A 21258-nucleotide genomic window follows, 5' to 3' on the forward strand; every position below is an offset into this window, starting at 1 on the left:
CTAAAGTCCTGTGACACAGGAGCAAAACTATCTGATAGCTGAAATCCCCTATCAGATGGTAGTAAGCATTGGATGTTAGTATTTAACTCATCCAGGTATGATGTCGTCGTTGTTCAGTCGTGTCCGACTCTTCATGACCCCATGGACTATAGCACGCCAGGCCTTCTTGTCCGCTCTCTCCCAGAGTGTGCTCAAGTCCATATTCATTGCATCAGTGATGCTATCTAGCCATCTCATCATCTGCCGTCCCCTTCTCCTTTTGCCTTCAGTCTTTCCAAGCATCAGGGTCTTTTCCAGAGAGTTTTCTCTTCGCATTAGGTGGCCAAAATATTTGAGCTTCAGCTGCAGTATCTGTCCTTCCAATGAGCACTCAGGGTTGATTTCCTTTAGGATGGACTGATTTGACCTCCTTGCAGTCCAGGGGACTCGTAAGAGTCTTCTCCAGCACCACAGTTCGAAGGCATCAGTTCTTCAGTGCTCAGCCTTCCTTATAGTCCAGCTCTCACAGCCATACATTACTACTGGGAAAACCATAGCTTTGATTATGCGGACCTTTGTCGGCAAGGTGATGTCCCTGCTTCTCACTATGCTGTCTAGGTTTGCCATAGCTTTCCTCCCAAGGAGCAAGCGTCTTTTAATTTCATGGCTTCAGTCACCATCTGCGGTGAGCCCAAGAAAATAAAATCTGTCACTGCTTCCATTTCTTCCCCTTCCATATGCCAGGAAGTGATGGGGCCAGATGCCATGATCTTCGTTTTTTTAATGATGAGTTTCAAACCAGCTTTTGCACTCTCCTCTTTCACCCTCAACAAGAGGCTCTTTAGATCCTCTTTGCTTTCTGCCATTAGGGTGGTATCGTCTGCGTATCGGAGGTTGTTGATAATTCTCCCGGCAATCTTAATTCCGACCTGTGATTCATCTAACCCTGCGTTTCTCATGATGTACTCTGCATATAAGTTAAATAAGCAGGGCGACAATATACAGCCTTGTCGTACTCCTTTCCCAATTTTGAATCAATCGGTTGTTCCATGTCTGGTTCTTACTGTTGCTTCTTGACCCTTGTACAGGTTTCTCAGGAGACAGGTGAGGTGGTCTGGTACTCCCATCTCTTTAAGAATTTGCCACAGTTTGTTGTGGTCCACACAATCAAAGGCTTTAGCATAGTCAATGACGCAGAAATAGACGTTTTTCTGGAATTCTCTTGCTTTCTCCATGATCCAGCGAATGTTGGCGATTTGATCTCTAGTTCCTCTGCCTCTTCGAAACCCAGCTTGGACTTCCGGTAGTTCTCGGTTCGCATGCTGCTGAAGCCTAGCTTGTAGGAAGGTATGACATACCAAACGGTTAATTCGTTACCATACATGAAGTAAACCCACTTTTAGCAGTATTTGATCAGAATTCTTTACTGGGATGCCTACGTTCTTGTTTTTATTTTAACTGGATGATCAGGAACAATCTGTCCCTGCTGTCTACCCTCACAGAACTAATCAACTAATCAATAAACTTTGGGGTCTGTTTTTTAGAGTAGAAAAGGGTTAAACACCCCCTCCCAGAGCACATTTCCCCAAGCAACTGGGTGGGGATGCTAATTTGTAAGGGTGGGGGGGAAGCCCTCACATCCTCTTTTGGCTTTCTAGCTTTTATCATTGTTTTTTTTTAGTCTCTTTTAGTCAATTTTTTAATCCTGTACTTGAGGTTTGTGGTTTAAGCGTACTCTATCGCCTCCATATCCAGTTGCCAAACTCACATACATACTTAACTTGCCTGGCTCTTTACTTTTTGTGTCTAATTGCTGTGGCTCCCTTATCATCCCAGTTCCCATTCTTTCGGGTTGCCCCATGCTGATACCATACGTAATCATTTTTGGCCCAAAATCATGAAGACAAATAAATGTAGCAGCACTGGTGAAAATGAAGTACAGAGTGGATACTAAAATGCACAAAAGACAGGATCTCACAGACTACAATATGATCACAATGTAGGGACTGAAACTGGAAGGCAACTTTCACTCCAGGAACGTGAGAGTTTGAATGTGTCAAATACAGGAAGGTTTCTTCTTAATTTGGCACAGACTATATACAAGAGTGGGAGGGAGGTGCTGCAGCTCGGTGGCCAAGCACCTGCTTTGCGTGCAGAAGGTCCCACCTGCAGCCCCTGGCAGCATCTCCAAGCAGGGTTGGAAAAGACCCCTGTCTGAAACCCTGGAGAGTCACTGCAAGTCACTGCAGAGCAGGGGTGGGCAACACCCAGTCCAGAAGCCATCTGGGGCCCACCACAGGTGCCCTGCACCCCAATTTCCCCAGCACACGTCACCACCTCTACTAAACTGGGCACACACGGCTTATGCAGAATTTCTGAAGCATGGTGGCAATTGCAGTGGCAGGGTGTGTGTGTGGTTTCGGGGGGGGGGGGGGTTGCACTGCCCACCTCTGCGTTACGGTTTAGGATGGTTCACTGGATGACACCAGCTCAGGTCAGTGCAGACTACTGATCAACTGAAAAGGTTTTAAACACTGAATGGATGAAACCAATATAATAGCTTATTTTAAAATATTCCAGAAGTGGTATGTGTTGGAGCCATGCCTTGGGGGAGCCATGCAACGGGAAAGAAGGCCTTGTACACAGTCAGACCCTTGGTCCATCTGGCCCAGTATTGTCAACACTGACTGGCAGCAGTGGCTCCTCAGGGTCTCAGGAGGATTCTGTTCCAGCCCCACCTGGGGATGCTGCCAAGGACCGAAACTGGGACCTTCTGTGTGCAGAGCAGGGGCTCCAATGCTGAGTTACAGCCACTCCCATCTTTCTAGGAAACAGGCGCATGAGGAATAGCCTGGTTCTTCCAGTATAGTTCTGCCTTGTCCCTCAAGTTAAGATCCTCAGGCAGTAGGATCCGGCCTGCAGAGACTCTAATTCTGCATTGCGGCGGGGGGGACCCAAGAGAACAGCAGACTAGCAAGAGTTCTTGTGGGCTTTGTTTGCAAGGCTGCAGTCAGGATATGCAGAGAAAGGGTTGCTTGGTTATAGCCCCCCCCCCCCCCATGCATGCAGGAGAAAGGGCAGAATAAAAATCTAAATGATAAACTCGTAAGTTTCTCCCACCTGGGCACACTTAACAGAATTGACCTTGATATCATTTACCTGGTCACTTTCCTCAGAATGACAAGGGCGGGTTGGGAACCCCCAGTTATGCAGGGGTTCTTTTCCACGTACCCAAAGTGTGACCTCATGACCATGTGAGCACATCAGAACTCAAAGCCAGTTAAAGGGTGGTTATTTCAGGATAACTGATTGCATAAGTGATCCTCATACCACTAGAAATCCCCCCTTTAAAAAAAAAAAAGGAATGTGCAGACAACCAAATTCTATGCTGTGATCTGCCACACAACCGAGGCAGATGCATTAAATGAAACAAGCTGCCCCAGGTTATTTACAGCGTGGTCCAAGAGCACAAAAACGTCTAGCACTGACTGCTGCTGACTTCGTTTTGGATGGAGGAGGTCCCTTCGCCACTGGCACGATCGGACTCCAGCCTCGGAGACAGCACCGTGGGGTCGCCGTAGGTAGAGAAGTGGGCCTTCAGTGTGCGTATAAAAGCAGGGTCGAGGGTCTGCCGCAAGCTCATAGCCATCTGGTCTGTCCATTTATGCTCTGGGCTTGGGGGGCGCCTGTGCTTCAGGTCAAAGAGGTGCACGGGCCGGAGATCCTTTGGGACCTCCAGGCGGGTGGTCCGCATCCGGGGAAAGAGGCTTTTGGCAATTACATCAAAGGGCAGCTCAGGCACAACAGAGACCTTTCCCATGTTGTCCATCTGAATCTCGGGGTCTCCAAAGGCATTCTTGAAGAGCAACAGGAAGGAGGTGAAGTCATGATCCATAGACTCCTCTGGGTCAACCCCCAGCCGGACTGTGTTTGGCCACACGATACATGTGGCTGGCACAGAGGAAAGATTGGTGCTGACGTTCCATGGCCCCTGCCTCCAGTCCTTCGGCAACACACCAAAGTCAAAGACTTTCTCTCTGGTCAGTGTACTGGGGGAGGTAGTTAGGCTGACCATTTTTCCTGCCTGCTTCCAGAGAGCCACCGACGTCTGACGTCTGTTTGCCACAAAGCCCAGGATCCTCTCAGAGGGGAGAGGCAAATGCTTTTTTGCTAGCCATCGTTCAAATGCCAAGCTGTTACAGAAATCCAACTCCATCTGTAACAAAAACACACAAAGACGCAGGTAAGGGGTGGAGTCATCTGTGCATTTGGGTGCGCTTGAGCAATCATCACCTCCCAAACCCTGATCTAAGTTTTCCTGCTTATCTTGCAGTGATGGGGCCAAGATCTGCTTGACAGACTTGAGAGCTGAGCAATCCAGCAGCTCAGCTTTAGTAAGACAGATCTTAAGTTGCCAAAGAGCTGAGGGTTTCTTTTGAGTCCTCATCTCATCTCGCCACTCAGGCTCTGCAAAGGTTGTGTTAATCTGGGGACAGGCAATGCGGTGCTCACGGCTGCTGCAGTGCCTGCGGATACCTCCACCTGTGCCTGTAATGTGCTCTGCTCTTACCTGTGATGTATTTGTTTCATTTTAACATTTAAATTGTTTTTCTGAGTGGCCTGGAGCACTTCAAATCAAACGAAGAGGGGGGTGTCCCACACACAACATGGAGAGGGTTGGCAATTCTACCAAATATGAGCAGGGGATCTATTCAGTACTGCCTGTCTCGCTGGGAATCCAATATGAAGCCTGTGGCTACTAATGTACATAATGAGACACATCTAATTAATATAATGCGCATATTGTCATTAACACCAGTCCTACCACGCTACAGTTTGTGGACAGCTTACCCTTAAAGGATGTGTCTGTACCAGCCTTCCCCAACCTGGTACCCTCCATATGTGTTGGAGACCAACTCTCATAATCCCCCAGCCAGCATAGCTGGCTGGAAGCTTATGGATGTTATAGTCTAACACATATGGAGGGCATCAGGTTGGAGACGACTGTTCTATACTATACATTTATACTGGTTTTGTATTAGAATAGTTTTGGGCTGCAATCCTAAATGCACTTATTAGAGGGAAAGGCTGATTAAACACAGTGGGACCCACTTCTGAGTAAACATGCATAGGATTGCACTGTAACGGTCCCAGCTTCTTCCAAAGAAGCCAAGGAAATGGTTAGGGGGCTAAGAATCTTAAGTTAGAGATCCCTAGACCCCACCCCCTCACAGGACCACAATCCTGAGTTCCTTACAGAGAGGGAGTAACTATTAAACCACTTTAAGATAGTAGTGTAGCGTCATATTTCCAGACTATTGGTTAGATCCTGACCAAGTCTGCAATCCTATACACACTTACTTTGGGAGTAAGGGTACAGATCACCGACTCTGAGTAAACATGTATAAGCACACAGCCAGAGCGTAATGACAGACACTGTATGAAAATACCATATAAATTCAGATAATTTCACCCACCTTTTAAAGAGCCGGGCTCCCCACACAGTAAAGGAGCTGGGGGGGGGGGAGAAGGAGCACTGATACCCAAAATGTTTAAGGAGGGGGCGTTGTCTATCTGTCCAATCTGAGACGTCTCTTACCTGCTTTTTTCTAAGGAATTCTTTTTCCCTCCTCTCGCAGTCCATTTTGATTTCATTCAGTCTGCAGACCTCCTGAGCAAACTTTGCCTTGTCCACTTTCCACATGGCATTGGAAAGATATCTGCAGAGACAGAGCAGTGCAGTGGAGGTGTGGTGGAGCGGCCACAAATGAACAATGTGCTCATCAAACGTGACAAACATGACAAGAGATTCATGAAATTTCCTGTACAGACATTTCTAGTGTGAGTATATGATCACTTGGGTGAACAAAGGATGCTTTCAGGATTAGACATGGAAATCTCTCCACCAAGTCTTCTGAGGTAGGTGGGTGACTCGTATCCACCACAAACATATCTACTGCCTCTTACAGGCTTTTACCTCGAGCCAAGACTGAGACCATCTAGCCTGCCGTGAGTCAGAGCACACAGCTGCCCTCCTTGCATGTGCCCCTGATACTTCGCATCATCTCTTACCCTTAGTGCCTTGTTGGAAATTACTCACTTAGCACAAGTCCTGTTGCCCCACATTCTGCACACGTCAATGGGCTCATGCCCCTCTGAGTCCTTGGCATGGACATCAGCCCCAGCGGCAACCAGAGCCAGGATGCAATTTTCACGTCCCTCGCTCGCTGCCTTGTGAAGTGGAGACACCCCAGATAGGTTCTGTCTGAGAAGTGGGAATTGAGGGTTTTAGGGAATCATTTCCAAAAAAGTAGTCACCAGATGCTTTTCCAAAATGCGTTGCTCAGGGTGAATTGTAAACAATTAAGGAGCCTGTGGAGGAGACCACACTCGAGCTAAGAGATAGCTGTCCCTGAGACTTAGTGGGTTTCCTCTCCTCTAGAGTTTTAAGTGCTGCAAAGTCATAAGCGTTAGTCATCACCGTAAGCAATGAGAGCTTTAGGCACAGATATAGGACAGGCACCTCCTCACAATCAGCAGGGCTGTGAGAGGAGGACAGAATGCCATGCAGCTGCACAGATACACTATCTCCCTCAGGGGATTTGGACTCATTCATTATTTTAACCCAGAATGAGTCCTTGGTTCTGCTGGCCCTCTTTTACTCTCCCTGACCGCTCCCCCACTACTGACTGTCAGTCCCACCCAGGGAAGAAGGCCTTGAGGGAAGACCCACTATGTCCTATGGAACAGGAAGGCACAACGCAGCGGCCCCGTTTTATGGGATCCCCTCCCTGAGAAGGTCCGCAAGACAAGAGCCTGGTGCTGCCAATCTGTAGAAAATGAGTGGGTTTGGCTCCAGGTTGCCCTTTAGGGATATGTGGGTTTACTGCTGGATTCATTTTATGAAAACAGTTGAGGTCTGCTATCTCCCTTGGCTTTCTCGATAACGAAAGGCAGACTTCGAATAGAATGAAATAAGTAAGTCAGCCCCTAACCTTCCCCTCATGTGGTCCACGTCTTATCCATCATACATGATTTTAAGGCTCCTGGTCAGGGGAACCCCCTACACACTGTTGGTTGTCCACAGGGCCATGATGATGGGAAGAGGAGGCAGGGGCTTACACGTTCACGTCTGCCCCTTTGTTGATGAGGTACTGCAGGCACTCCAGGGCCATACTCCCACTCTCCCTGCTCATCACTAGGTGGATGGGTCTCCAGCCTGTTAGGCTGGCTAGATCCGTGTCAATCTTGAATTTCTCAATCAGCATTTTTATGCAGTCCAGCCGGCCATGCAAAGCAGCACTGTGCAGTGCAGAGAAGCCCTGGCATGGAAAAGAGGAGAAAAATTACTGGACCAGTTGCTGTTATGTTGCACTTAACAAATCTTTCACAGTTCAATTTCCAGCCTGCTTCCACTGAAACCAGGTTCACATGAACACCAATGGCATTAAGAACTTCAGTAGCAATTACTCAGCAGTGAATGCCCTACTTCTGTACAGTTCAAACCCTCTTTGTACACAGGAGAATATCCCTCAATTTATCCCTGCAGGGAAAGGTAAATTCTATAGGACAGAAGAGCAGATGTAGTCTCTGGAGAGCTGGGTTCAAATCTCCAGCCATGAAATCCACTGGGTGAACATTGGGCCAATCACCATCTTATCCTACCTTACAAGATTATTGTGAAGATAAGGTGGGATAAGTCCCATGTATGTTACTCAGGGAATATGAAATAATCATACATTAATTGGGATGCTAAGACTACTGAGTAAATTGAGTAAATTTTGTATAGAACAGCATTGATTATTAATTATGCTACGACTAAAATAGTAGTTTTGGGGAAGAAGAAAAAGAACTAATACATGGCTAAACTTGGCTAGAACTATTTTCATGCCTATGGGATTAATATTGAGCCTCTAACCTACTTTTTCTTCAAATAAACAGATACTCAAAGAACTGATGCTAAGTAGTGGAATCCATATTCAGTTTCTCAAATGTCTTATTCTAATTTGGTCTGGAGAATTATTTTATAATCCTTTCTGCAACTCCTTTAAGAAAAAACATTCACAGCCTTAAGACTAGTGTATGCCCTCTGTTTTGGGGGGGAAGGGAAATTCAGTAACATCCCAACCCACCAAAGACTTTGTATGTATGAGTCTGGGGAGGTGGAAGATATTTTTTCATTAATTATTAAGTCTACCCTTATATGAGCATCCAAGGCTGAAGTTTCTTATTTGGATTCTTTGGATTCCTGGCAAATAGACCCCTCTGCTGGACCAGATATATTCATTGCTTGTAGGCAAAGATGTATTCGTTACCACCCAAGCAGCGAAATTTGCTTGGAATTTGCTTAGCTCAGCTAAGAAAATATGGGCTAGGAAAATATGAGACATATCTTTAAAAAACTTAGGGGGGAATGGATGGGAGGAGTTTTTTATATTTTATTTTTAACACCTATAGTTCACTGTAGAGGGGTTATGTATTAATACATATGACTGCTGAATATATTCTGTTTGTTTATATTGTGGTAGCCTATGGCCTTAAACAATAAAGTTTAACTTTTGTACTAAGAATACGACTTCAGAGAGAGATGGAGTTGAGAGAGGAGGAGCTTGTTTAAGGCCATCTCTGACCAAGATTAGATTTGAAGTGGGGGGTGGGGGTTCCTGCTCACACTTTTAGCCATTTACACCCCACTTGTTCTTAAGGGTGAAAGACAAAAGTGAAATGTTCAGTAAAATCCCCAGAGTTCTCTGCTCTGTTTTATAGGTAAGACTCATTCTGCGCATGGTGGACAGCCTGGGATGGGATGGAGAGTTATTCTCAAACAAAGGCTGTGTTCAGATCATAACTCTTAGCAGATCTCATTTCATTTCATCTTTTGGCACTTAATTATTTTTGTACATTCCCCATTCAGAAACACTCCCTCCTCCTGGAACTGTAGGCTTTTAAAAATAATGCTGCATTTGTAGTCACACCCATGCATCCAAAACTCTGAATAAATAAGATGAAGTTTGCCAAAAATGCACTCCCCCTGCCCCGCAAATCAGAAACCATGCAAAACAGGGGGACTTACATTAATATCGGCCTCGGTTGGACTCTCAGTTTTTTGCATACAGACCTGGAGCCAACGCACATGCCCCGCACTGGCTGCGTAGTGCTCATCCCCTGTTCTAAGTTTTGGCTGGGCCGGTTTGGCTGATTTGGGATAACTAAACAAGAATGCAGGTGCAAGTTAATCATTCCAGGTGTCTTAAAAAAAAAAAAAAAGTTTGTGGAATTCAACAATACTGTAATGCAAAAATGGCAGGTCCTTTTTACCCTTCATTTGGCTAAAATTATTATTAGTATAATAATCATTAGTATAATGGTAGATCTGGATAGGCAGAAAGTTGGACTAGATGAGTTTTCCAGGGCTATAATTCCCTCTACTTTTGATATAATAGCGTGTCTTTGCTTATACTGCCAAAGTGGCACTACTCACACACAAGTAAGAACTATCAGCTGACTTAGAAAACCCCAAAAGCATACAGGAGTACAAAAAGTATTTGGAGGTTGGAGTAGTTTACAGCAGCCTTGCAATGTAGTTTAGTGTCAATATTACAGTTCAGAGATTGGGCTGAGGGTAGTTTGCATTCCCAGTCAAAAAAGCTCCAAAGCCTCAGGTTGCATTGAGGCTCAATCTGCTTAAACTGCCTCCTCAGACCACCTCCGAGGCCAAATTACGCACTCAGTTGCATGCAGACGCCTCACACCTCATTGATTTGTGTGCAGTCTGGTTGCACTTTTAAATGTCCAAAAGCAAAAACAGAAAACAAGAAATCAGACTTGCACAAACTGCACTTGGAGTACGTCCAAAGTTACAACAGGGTCTTTATTGCTAACTTGCTTTTTTAAAGGCAGTTACCCAGGGGCTGATATAACACATGCACACCAGGAATACACTGCAGTATTTTCTTATGGGGCGTCCCTTGTTATTTATTTGCACGATACTTTTAATCTGCAATGTGGTTTATAACGTAATCTTGTTTTTTCATTCTCTTCTCACTATAGTTAATCTACTCCAGTTATTTTCTCTCCTGTCTCTTCTTAAGCTCTGTTTGCTTCCATACTAGCCTTTCCCTCTGCAATTGCTATCCTTTGTTCACTCACTTTTTATAGAGTGCCCAGACAACATCATTGTCAAATCATTGCAGTCCAGTGTTTGCTTTGTTATCTTCTCATGTTTTCTCAGATTTCTGACATTTAAATTTGTGGGAGGGCAACTGCAGTACTGGCATTTTCAGCATGAACAGGCAAAGTGCTATCAGGCTTTTAATTATTAGTGATGAACTGCCCCTTAATTGCCTTCTGGACAGCCTCTCTTAATTGCCCCAATGCATGTTTTTGTTCTGCGGGTGCAGGGAGACAACAAGGTGTTAATTGTTCTTCATTATTTTTCCTTTTCCTTTTTATAATGAAATAATGCTACATTGCTATAAAAAATGAAAAAAAAATAATGAAAAGAAACCAGTAATTATAACTCCCCCTACCTTCACAGGAACAGAAATGGACATTGCAGCAATTCAGAGAGGCTATTCCAGAAGCAAATCATCACTAACCTTCCAGTCCCAATAAACAAGGCAATTAAATGGGTTCAGTCTGTTACTGTTAATTAAGGTGGGAAAGGTTCTTTGCTGAATGGGATTTACTTAGGAGTAAACATTAAAGGAGACCCTTGACAAAGGGAGGGGGCAGTACTGGATAGTACTGCTATATTAAGCTTTGTGTGGACCTTCTGTTTTAATTCAAATTCCAGCTCGCTCCTGAAAAGCAATGCACTAAATGGCTCTAGTGGAAGAACCCTGCTTAGGCCTGAGCTATACAGGCAGCACTCCAGAAGGAGCGGGCCTGTAAGCTTCCGCTGCAGGGAAGTGGATGCCATTTTCGACTGCTGCTCCCTGGACGATGCTGCGGCATCAAGCTACTGTTTGGGTACTTTGGAAGCCTTGGGCTGCCACAAATTATTTCAGGATGGGTTCAGTCTTTGGTCTTGCACTGATAAGAATTAGTAAGGGAAACATCTTTGGATCCATTTTTTAAAATCTATAATAATAAAAGGCATGGCTGTCTGTCTGCACCACAGCATCAAGACCATAAAACGATGACACCTAACTTGGCATGCATACTAAGGGGAAGCTAGGGGCATGTACCTGAGTTATTTTGTTTTTAAAACACGTTAATTAATTTAAATGGGTCCATGTATTTGAAGCCTGCAGTTGTATCATCCATCACTAGATGGTAGACTTCCCTAACCTGTGCATTACAGTAAAGTAAAGCCAGGGCAGATCAGAATCGCTACCTCCTCCTCTGTGTTGTGGGGCAGCACCCTTCAAGGAAATGGAGTGGACAGATCCCTCCTCCCTCAGGGGGCTATGGGGTGCATCATTGCAGGGTCACACCTAGGGGTGCCAGTGGGCATTACTTTATTCACACAGGGTGGGCACAATGTGCATAAGCTTGCTTAAAGGCTTCCCTGTATCAATCTATGGGCTATATTTATTTCATTTCTATACCGCCCAGTAGAAGCTCTCTGGCAGTTCACAAAAATTAAAACCAAAAAGCATACAGTAAAACAATATAAAATATAAAAACATTAAAATTTAAAAACATTAAAACCACAGTATAACAATACAACCAGAATAAAACCTAGCAACAACACTGAGATTTAAAATACAGATTTAAAACAGCAAAGCTAAAAGTCTAGAAAGCTAAAATGCCTGGGAAAATAAAAAGGTCTTCACCTGGCGCTGGAAGGAATACAACGTAGGTGCCAGGCGAACCTCAGTAGGCAGCTCATTCCACAGCTGGGGTGCCACAGCAGAAAAGGCCCTACTTCTAGTAGCCACCCACCTCACTTCCTTTGGCAGGGGCTCACGGAGGAGGGCCGCTGAGGATGATCTTAAGGTCCGGGCAGGCACATATGTCAGGAGGTGATCCTTCAGATAACCTGGCCCCAAGCCATTAAGGGCTTTGAATGTTAATTCCAGCACTTTGAATCAGGCCCAGAAATGGACTGGCAGCCAGTGCAGCTGGAAAAGTACTGGCATAATATGAGTTCATTGGCCAGTCCCTGTTAACAATCTTGCTGCCCTATTTTGGACCAGCTGATGTTTCTGGGCCGTTTTCAAAGGCAGCCCCATGTATAATGCATTGCAGTAATCCAGAAGAGAAGTTATCAGAGCATGGATAACTGTAGCTAGGCTATTTATTTATTAAATTTATTGATCGCCCATCTGGCTGGTCACCCGGCCACTCTGGGCGATGTACAATAATAGAAACAGTTTAAAACAGTAAAATTCTACATTAAAAACATCATATTTCTAAAAATACTCTAGCCCACCCCAAATGCCTGCCTGAACAACCACGTTTTTAATGCACGGCGTGCACGGCGGAAGCTCATTAAAGAGGGGGCATGGCAGAATTCCCTAGGGAGGGAGTTCCACAGAGTGGGGGCCACCACAGAGAAGGCCCTCTCTCTCGTCCTCACCAGTGTAGCTGTCCTGGCTGATGGGACAGAGAGAAGGCCATCTGAGGCTGATCTTGTTAAGTGGCCTGTCTGGTGGTGCTGGAGGCGCTCCTTGAGATAGGCTGGGCTGGAACCATATAGAGTTTTAAAGGTCAAAACCAACACCTTGAATTTGACCCGGAGAACAACTAGTAACCACTGCAACTCCTTCAGCACTGGAGTGATGTGATTTCACCAGCAGCTGCCTTTAATCAGGCAAGCTGCTGCGTTCTGTACCAGCTGCAGCTTCTGAATTGTCTTCAAGGGTAACCCCACTTAGAGCGCATTACAGTAGTATAAACGAGAGGAGACCAGGGCATGTACTACTGATGGGAACAGATGGTCAGGAAGGTAGTGGTGCAGCCGCCGTATAAGATGTAGCTGGTACAGCGCTGCCCGGCTCACAGCTGACACCTGAGCCTCCATGGACAGCTGGGAGTCTAAAATGACCCCCAGGCTGCAGACCTGGTCTTTCAAGGGTAGCCCTACCCCATTTAACACCAGGCCAACATCCCCCAACCTCCTCGTCTCCCACCAAAAGTACCTCGGTCTTGTCAGGGTTCAGCTTATTCCTCCCCATCCAGCCACTCACCGTCTCCAGACATTTGGACAGGGATTCTACAGCCAACCTTGGTGAAGATTTGAACAAGAGGTAGAGCTACGTGTCATCCACATATTGATGACACCGCGCCCCAACCTCCTGATGATAGCCCCCAACAGCTTCACATAGATGTTGAATAGCATTGAGGAGAGGATGGAACCCTGTGGTACCCCACAAGTGAGCGGCCACGGGTCCGAAACCTCCACTCCCAGTGCTACCCTCTGGTACCTGCTGGAGAGGAAGGACCGGAACCACCGCAATACGGTGTCTCCAATGCCCAACCCCTCCAGGAGGTCCAAGAGGATACCGTGGTCAACAGTATCAAAAGCTGCTAAGAGGTGGAGAACAAGGAAGGGGCATTCACCCCTATCCACAGCCCTCCTCATATCATCCACCAAGGCGACCAAGGCCGTTTCTGTCCCATGCCCAAGCCTGAAGCCTGACTGAAATGGGTCTAGATAATCGGCTTCTTCCAAGTGTGCCTTCAACTGCACCGCCACCACCCGCTCAATCACCTTGCCCCAAAATGGCAGATTCGAGACTGGAAGAAAGTTGTTCAGAACTTGGGGATCCAAGGAGGGCTTCTTTAAGAGTGGTCTTATCATTGCTTCCTTGAGGCTATCTCTGTCCAGATAAGGGTGTAGTTGGTATACCAGCCTAAGCTGATAACAAGTGCTCCATGCCCCTGAGTTCACCTGTGCCTCAAGTGACAGTTCTGGATCCAAGAGCACCTCAAACTACGAACCTGATCCCTTAGGGGGAATGCAGCCCCTTCCAGAACAGGTTGAACATCACCTAGCTGGGCAGACAAACCACCTGCTAACAGTACCTCCGTCTTGCCTGGATTGAGTTTATTGGCCCTCATCCAGTCCATTACGGTGCCCAGGCCCTGATTCAGAACAGCCACTGCCTCACCTGGGTTTGATGAGAAAGAGAGGCAGAGCCGGGTGTCATCCAACCTGTTTAAGCCTGGTCTGCTCACTCATCTATAATAAAATAAGTTGTGTGTGTGCGTGTGTGTCAGCGCCATGACCGTGAAACTTGGTGCTTCCTATGGAGAACCTAAGGTGTGCACCTTGAGGTTATTTTGGTTTTTTTAAAGAGCATTAATGTAAATTGATGTAAATGCATCCATGTGTTTGAAAACTTGGTGATCTTCCATCATTAGGTGGCAGACTTTTTTCACCACAGCATAACTTCCTTGGATATTCTTCAGACCACCTTGCCAATTCATTTTCATAAACTACCCAGAATTCATTGTGAACCTGCTTATCTCTATACTTTCCCTTTAATACAGTTTCTACTTTTTTCTTATTAAATTGTTAATTATTTCTTAATATGAATGTTCAGTTGTTCAGCGCTTGGCATTTTATAACAAAGACACCCTATATTGTTTTGGGGGAGGTGAGTTAACAATTTCTTAGTAGCCTTCTTAGCGATTCCAATAAAGCTAAAACAATCCTTCTCTTAAAATGCAGCACAGCAGTAAGTAGAGAAGTACTGGAGCAAGAACAAAGATTCTTGACTCATTCACCCCATGTGCTAATTTGCTACACACAGAGAGTGGTTGTGGGGGAGCAGTCAAAATGGTAATCCCCATCTGCAATTTGAAGTGTTACGGTCTATTTTATCACCGAGGATGCCGCCACCACCTGATTCTGCTGAACAGGTAGATCAGGCTTCATTCGATTGGGAGGCAGAATAAACATTTAAAGTATGTAAAATGAAATAATCCTGGTTCCAGCCGTCACTTTTCCCACTCTTGTTCACAGTCACAGGCCCACGAATGCACACTTCTTATTCTTCTTTATAAGCTTCAGCATCACTCACACACCCACACCTGCACACGGGTGTCTACTAGAGACTGGCTAACTCATCTGCCTCAGACGCTGTTTTTTACTCAGATGGGGCACCTAGAACATGGGTGCCCCCATCTGGGTCAGACCAAAGACTTATCTATCCCAGCATCCCGCTTTGCACAGGAGCCAACCAGCTGCCTCTGGGAAGCCCACCAACAGGACAGGAAAGCGAGTGCCTGTTGCTTGTCCGGGCAGCTGCTAATTGAAGCCATCTGGTCTCTAGAGATGGAGATTCCATGTGCTTATAGTGGCCAGTAGACACTCTCCCCCATGTCTACTATTCGTATATTATATTTTCAACCTGCTCAGTAACAAAAGTTCTGTGGGTGGATTACATAAAGTTAAAATAATAAAATGCTGCAGTACAAGAAAGATGCAACAGAGTTTGTCCAGTCCCTTTTTAACGCCGCCCAAGCTAGTGGCCACTACCACATCTTGTGGCAACCTCACAAAGTGGGGAGGCGGCCCTCCGGCTCCTTGCGCAGGCGGCTGAAGCCGAAGCCCAGCAGGCCGGGCGCGGCGCGGCGCGGGGGGCGCAGCCCCAGCGTCTGAGCGTAGGCGGCGGCGCTCTGGTAGCTGTCTGAGCAACAGGGGGCGCTGCCGGGCCGGGCCGGGCCGGGCCAGAGCGGGCCAGGGCCAGGGCCAGGGCCCGGCCCCCGCTTCCCCGGCCGGTGGCAGCCTCGCCGCATTTGGCGTGGGCCAGGCTGCCTCCGAACGCGCGCTGCCGCAGGGGAGCGGGCCGCAGCTCGCGCGGAGCCCCTGCTTCGCCTGCGGGAGGTCCCGGCTCCCGTCCCCGAGCAGGGCCAGGAGGGAGCCCCGCCGCAACCCCGGGGGGCCCCCGCGGCCTCGCCCCCGCCGCCCCGTCTTGCAGGAGGAACCCGAGGGGGCCGGCCTCTCCCCGCCCGCCGGCCTCCGCGCCCCGCTCGCTTCGCCCGGGAGCGCCGACGCGGGAGCGGCGCAGCCCCGGCCCGAGGCAGCCCCGCCCGCCCCGCGCGCGCGCCGCCGCGGCGGGCCGGTCGTCACTGGCCTGTGGGAGCCGCTCGCGGAGCCGCTGGCGTGCGAGCTGCGGCTGGGCCTGGCCCGGCTCCGGCTCCGGCTGCCGCCCTTCGCGGTCGCCATGGCGGCGAGGCGGGAGCGCGGCGGCCGGCGGCGTTGCCCGGGCAACCGCGCGAGGCGAGGCGCGGCGGGGCCGCGGCCGCGCAGCTGCCCGGGCGAGGGGGCCGCCAACCCGCGGCCGGGGCTTCGGGGCGGGCCCGCCGGACGAGTCGGACGGCGCCCTTGGCCGGCGGCATCTGGACGGCGCCGGGTTCGGGCGGGCGGACGCGCGGCTGAGAATTCGGGAGCCTCGAGCCGGCCTCCTCCGGCCCGGCGCCCTCCAGAGCGGTCGGGCCGCACCCCGTCATCCCCAGGCGGCTCGGCCCGCGGTGTTGCAGTGCGCCCCACCGGAGGGCGCCGGGGTGGGCAAGGCTGTGCCGCAGCTCAAGGAGCAGGAGTGCCTCCCGGGAGTTCGCCCTCAGCATCGGGACTGGAACCCGCTCCGGGCTCCACCGCCACCCAAGGCGATTTTCCTTTCAGAAGCCTAGTCCTTGTGTGGCGTGGGCTGGAGAACACGCATTTCTGACGGGGAGTCAGAAGGCCTCCCCAGTTTACTGCAAGGCACTGAGTTCCCGCAGTCGATTCTAATCTGACCTTTTGCTTTAACCGGTGGGCTTCAGGACCAACCCCCCCCCCATCTCCTCCAAGTGGCCCTTCAAGTGCTTCAACCGACCCAGGTGCCAACCTGGTAAACAAGTAAACCAGAATGAGCCCGTTATATATCCTTGTAAAATGCCCAGAGAGCTTTGGCTATGTGGCAGTATAGAAATGTGATTATTATTATTATTATTATTATTAACATTAATAACTATTAATAATAATGACGATGATAATATGTATGCATATGTCTGTGTGTGTATAATATGTATGCATATGTCTGTGTGTGTTTATATGTTTGTATGTAAATGGTTGCATATTATATTACATTGCACTTTTAAGTTTTTAAAGTTTTTAAAAATCTTTGTAAACCACCCAGAGAGCTTTGGCTGTTGGGCAGTACAGAAATAAAATAAATGACATGAAATGATTACTTTTACCTGTTGCTTCACATGATACCAACCATTTTTCTCCAAAAGTTTAAAAGACTCTTTTTACAGGTCTGTTATATACACAAATATTAGTTTGCTTTTAGCTTGAAAAATGTGTTTCAGTAATTGATTATTGTTGTTTTTATGCTTTTAAGCCACTTTTTTGGAGGGGAAAAGCAGAGTAAAAAGTCTAGTTTAAAATATAACTATATCAAGGCTGTAGTGCTATACATCTCTACCTGGGAGTAATTCCCATTGAATTCAATGGGTCTTACTTTTGAAGACACATGCATAGGAAGGAAAGGAAAGGTTCCTCCTGTGCAAGCACCGGTCATTACGGACCCCTAGAGGGACGCCGCTTGCGCTGGCGTTTTCATGGCAGACTACAGCGGGGTGGTTTGCCGTTGCCTTCCCCAGTCGTGGCTACCTTTCCCCCAGCAAACTGGGCACTCATTTTACCGGCCTGGGAAGAATGGAAGGCTGAGTTGACCTGAGCCGGCTACCCGAGACCCGGCTTCCACTGGGATCGAACTCAGGTGGTGGGGAGAGTTTCAGTTGCAATACTGCCGCCTACCGATTGCACTGTAAAGAAGTTAATCAGTCAGGCTGGAGTTCTCTACCCAGTTTCCTGGGAGTAAGCACTGTTGAACTCAATGGGACTTAGTTTTAAGTAGACATAGGACTGCGTTATAAATATACTTTGTGTCACAAAGGTAATGATAATTTTTAAAGTAAAAAAATAGAGCAAAGAAGCATGAACATATCAAGAGAAAGGTTTATTCATTGGTTGTTACTCTGGAATATGACATTGCAGGGTGCTAAATAATTGATGTACATATCTTTAAAATTCAGGTACGACTTGCTGATTCATCAGATAATAAATTATTTCCCCCTCTAATAACTGTGGTTTACATTAAATATCAACTGCATCAGGACATCACATTTAAATACTTTCTGGTTTTAATGCAGTTAAAATTAACAGCCTAGCCCAATATTAGAGCTTGGATTACATGTAATTGACACAGTTACTGTAGCCACACTGATCTTGCACTGGCGTCCCAAGATCATAATGGGGGTTGCACAACAGCCCTCAAGTAAATCTGTTTTTTCCTGGTTCTGGGTCTGGCCTTGCACAGCCAGGACACGCAAGGTTGCCTCGTCCCTTTCCTGACAGACACAGACTTTTTGCATCACATGGAACTGCTATGAGGTTATAGTTGCACCTGTTGAATTTCTCACTGGTGTGTACCAGTTTATAACAGCTCCACATGATACAACAAGCCTGCGTCTGTCAGGAAAGGGAGCTGACCACCCCAAATCCAGGGGCACGATCCAGGAGCCAATTCTCCTGTGCCAGCCCTATTAAAATGAGTGGGAGCCAGCATTCAATTCACTGGTATGCATACCTATTGTTTCAGTCTTGAAACCACAAGGAATTCAAGTTTGGAGACAATGGAAGAATTGGGTGTGAGCCCTGTTTTTATACTGTGTTTGTCTTCACCTCTTTGCCTTTCCAAGCAGCTCTTGGAGACGGGATGGCTTTCAGGCTGCTCTCCTCTACTTCGGTGTAGGCCCATGGTGTGGGAGTGATCCTCCTGCTAGCCTGAAGAGATGCTGCTCTCTTCTGAAACCGAACCGCAGCCCAGTCCTCTAGATGTAGTGGGGCCTCAGCTGCAGGCTTGTCGGAGTCGCCTTAGAAAACAAAGACATCCATGCAGATATCACATGAGCTCTAGTGGCAAGCAGATCTGACGCAGATGTGGGAAATGCAGGTTCACATCCCTGCTTGCCTATGAAGCAAGCTGAGTCGCCCTAGGTGACTTTGTTTGAAATCTACTTGAGCAGTTGCAGTGCTCAAATTTGCAACTGTCAAATGGCAGGCTGTGTACTGCAGGGCATGTTTATGACAGTTGGACACCTGTCTGTTGAGGATGCTCTAGTCTGGATTTCCTGCACTGAGGACTACATGTCCTACAAGGATCCCTCTGCCTTTATGACAATCTATGACTGCCCTTCCCCAACCTGGGGACCTCCAGATGTATTGGACTACAACTCCCATAATCCCCCAGCCAGCTATGCTGGGTGGGGGATTATGAGAGTTGTAGTCCAACACATCTGGAGAATATGAGATTTGATATATATGATTATATGGATATATAATCCATAGGTAGCATCTGCGCAGAGGGCCATCCCTGGAAAATAGGGACAACTGGAACATTAGAAAAGTTTCAGCAAGCAGCTTTCTACCTGGTAGACCTTTGCTGGGATTCACGCAACTCTGCATGCTGGGATGAGGGTTCCTCGGCAGCTCTGCCTCTGATGTGGAGTAGAGACCCCCCACCTCGGCCCCTCCAGCTTTGATGAGTGGGTTGTATGCTGTTGCTGTGGCAGGTTGCTTGTGCAGGGCTCGAGTCTCGGCTGGGCAGTCGACGATCTGCCGGCGTCTCTGCAATATTGACTCCAGCTGATTGTCCGCGAGCTTCTTTTGGCTGCCTTTGCGCCGGACTGATCTCCTGACTGGCCTCTTTATAGTACTCTAGGCAGGACAGAGTTGGAATGAACCTGGATGCCAGCGAGTCTTAAGTCCTCTGCCCAAAGGCAGGAACATCTCTCATGGACCAACCTCCCCATTCGCTATTGGGACAGCAGGGGGGATGTGCCAAGAGCAGGCCTATTGCAGAACACCTCCAAATGCCTTACGCAAACAAGCCAAGCCGTAGGCAAGGGAAAGGCCACTGCAAGCCCCATGAACCAATCTATTATACTCACACCTGTATATCACTTGATTTTTCTACACTTGATTCCTGGCAGCTGAAAGTGTGAACTGACTTCAGGTAAGGCAAAATCCTATCTATGCTGTTAGATCCAGAATGGTCCATTTAGATGCACAAGTCATCCCTTGATGTTGCAGTTACCACGACCCCTGGAAAATCTGTTAGGGAAAAGATGGAAGAGCTGCACAATGCCTTTGGATGGTTAATGCTAGGACCCTTCCGTCTGGAAGCACCCAAACTTGCATGTGTGAATTAGGACTTTGTTTGTGAGGATACAACGGTGAGGAGGAGGATAATGTAAGCCGCCTTGAGTTCCTTGCGAGAGGGAGAAAGGCGGGGTATAAATGCAATAAATAAATAAATAAAGTATTAAGCACTCAAGGTTTAAATGGTTTAACAGATTAACAAAACCAGTCAGGCACAATTAATCAGTGGAAACCAATTTTAATTGGCACAGTGGCAGTTAAAGCACACTTTGGGGGGAGCAATTTTGCTTCTGGAGTGTTAACTATTATTTTTCATTAATTTTTTGTTTTCTGTTAAGATGGCCTTTCCCTTGAATCAGGACTAGTTGCTTTGTTGATGAATGTAAGTTCTCTCAAGCTTCTCTAAATATTTCAGAAGGATACTGAGTTTTGGATAATATACACATTTAAGCCCTGAGGTGCAAACTAGTGCTAACACTTCAGAGGCATTGTGCAGCTATTCTGTTTTTTTTATTTCCATAACAGATTTTTTTTTCTGGTAAAAAAATAGATGGAAGAAGCAATGGGAAACCACAGAAGGGCTACAAATGGACAATGAAAACATTGGCATATCTGCCTTTTTACAGTTGTACATCTCTTGCTGACATTGGGCCGATCTCCATTGCGCCCGCCATCACAATGAATTCGGTGTCCTGTTGGGTTAAATGCTCTCACATTAAAACGTGATTATCCACACTCGCCCATTTTCCCTGTTGCAGTGCTTCATCGAATGTGCGAGCTCAGTTCACACTCGAGCGCTGTGCTGTTTTCTTGCCCTTAAAGATGGAGGCTCTCATTGGAGGATCAGAAACTCTTCCTGTTTCTGCTGATTTCATGCCCACCATGCTCACAGCTCTTGACGGCCCCATGTCATCTTCCGGCTACTGATCGTATAGCTTCCTCAGCACTCAATGTTTCCTCAGCAACAAGCAAAGGGCTGGATGTGCGCGCGCTTGTCTGATCTTGGAAACTAAGCAGGGTCAGCCCCGGTCAGTAGTTGGATGGGTGACCGCCTGGGAATCAGGCTTCCTGCATTGAGCAGGGGGTTGTTCTATCCCTTCCAAGGAGACTAGGTTTCACCCCCTCCTATCCCCTGCTTTGGATTTTTTTTTTTAATTAAGGCGTTACCGTCC

The 21258-nt window shown here is 47.4% G+C and overlaps 2 protein-coding genes across 2 annotated transcripts in view; both read right to left on the reverse strand.

Annotated features, from left to right (window-relative positions):
• Positions 1 to 1888: 1888 nt before the first annotated feature.
• ANKRD53 (ankyrin repeat domain 53) lies at positions 1889 to 16254 on the reverse strand. Its single transcript, XM_084855248.1, has 6 exons — positions 16011 to 16254; positions 9053 to 9188; positions 7102 to 7301; positions 6080 to 6244; positions 5579 to 5699; positions 1889 to 4195 (listed from the first exon to the last, which is right to left on the reverse strand). The coding sequence occupies exons 1-6, from the start codon at positions 16100 to 16102 to the stop codon at positions 3458 to 3460; spliced, it is 1452 nt and encodes a 483-aa protein (XP_084711374.1). The 5' UTR covers positions 16103 to 16254; the 3' UTR covers positions 1889 to 3457.
• A 1608-nt stretch (positions 16255 to 17862) lies between these two features.
• Positions 17863 to 21258, reverse strand: part of LOC146343524 (shootin-1-like) — a 46840-nt gene continuing 43444 nt past the window's right edge. Inside the window, exons 15-16 of the mRNA XM_084855247.1 lie at positions 19354 to 19642; positions 17863 to 18798 (exon numbers count right to left, since the gene is read on the reverse strand). Coding sequence (XP_084711373.1) covers positions 18587 to 18798; positions 19354 to 19642 — 501 coding nt within the window. The 3' untranslated portion in view covers positions 17863 to 18586. The remainder of the gene's footprint in view (positions 18799 to 19353; positions 19643 to 21258) is intronic.

Source organism: Heloderma suspectum, chromosome 5 (assembly GCF_057233095.1).
Source record: "Heloderma suspectum isolate Gila_16-S chromosome 5, 16-S_ref, whole genome shotgun sequence".
Taxonomy (NCBI): Eukaryota; Metazoa; Chordata; class Lepidosauria; order Squamata; family Helodermatidae; genus Heloderma; species Heloderma suspectum.

Excerpts from the sequence above, each read along its gene's own strand:
- ANKRD53 (XM_084855248.1), bottom strand. The coding sequence starts at position 16,102 with ATGGCGACCGCGAAGGGCGGCAGCCGGAGCCGGAGCCGGGCCAGGCCC. Across the intron at positions 7,302-9,052 it reads CAACCGAGGCCGATATTAAT|GGCTTCTCTGCACTGCACAG; the intron begins GTAAGTCCCCCT and ends TTTCCATGCCAG. Across the intron at positions 6,245-7,101 it reads AAAGGGGCAGACGTGAACGT|ACAGAACCTATCTGGGGTGT; the intron begins GTAAGCCCCTGC and ends CCCACTTCTCAG.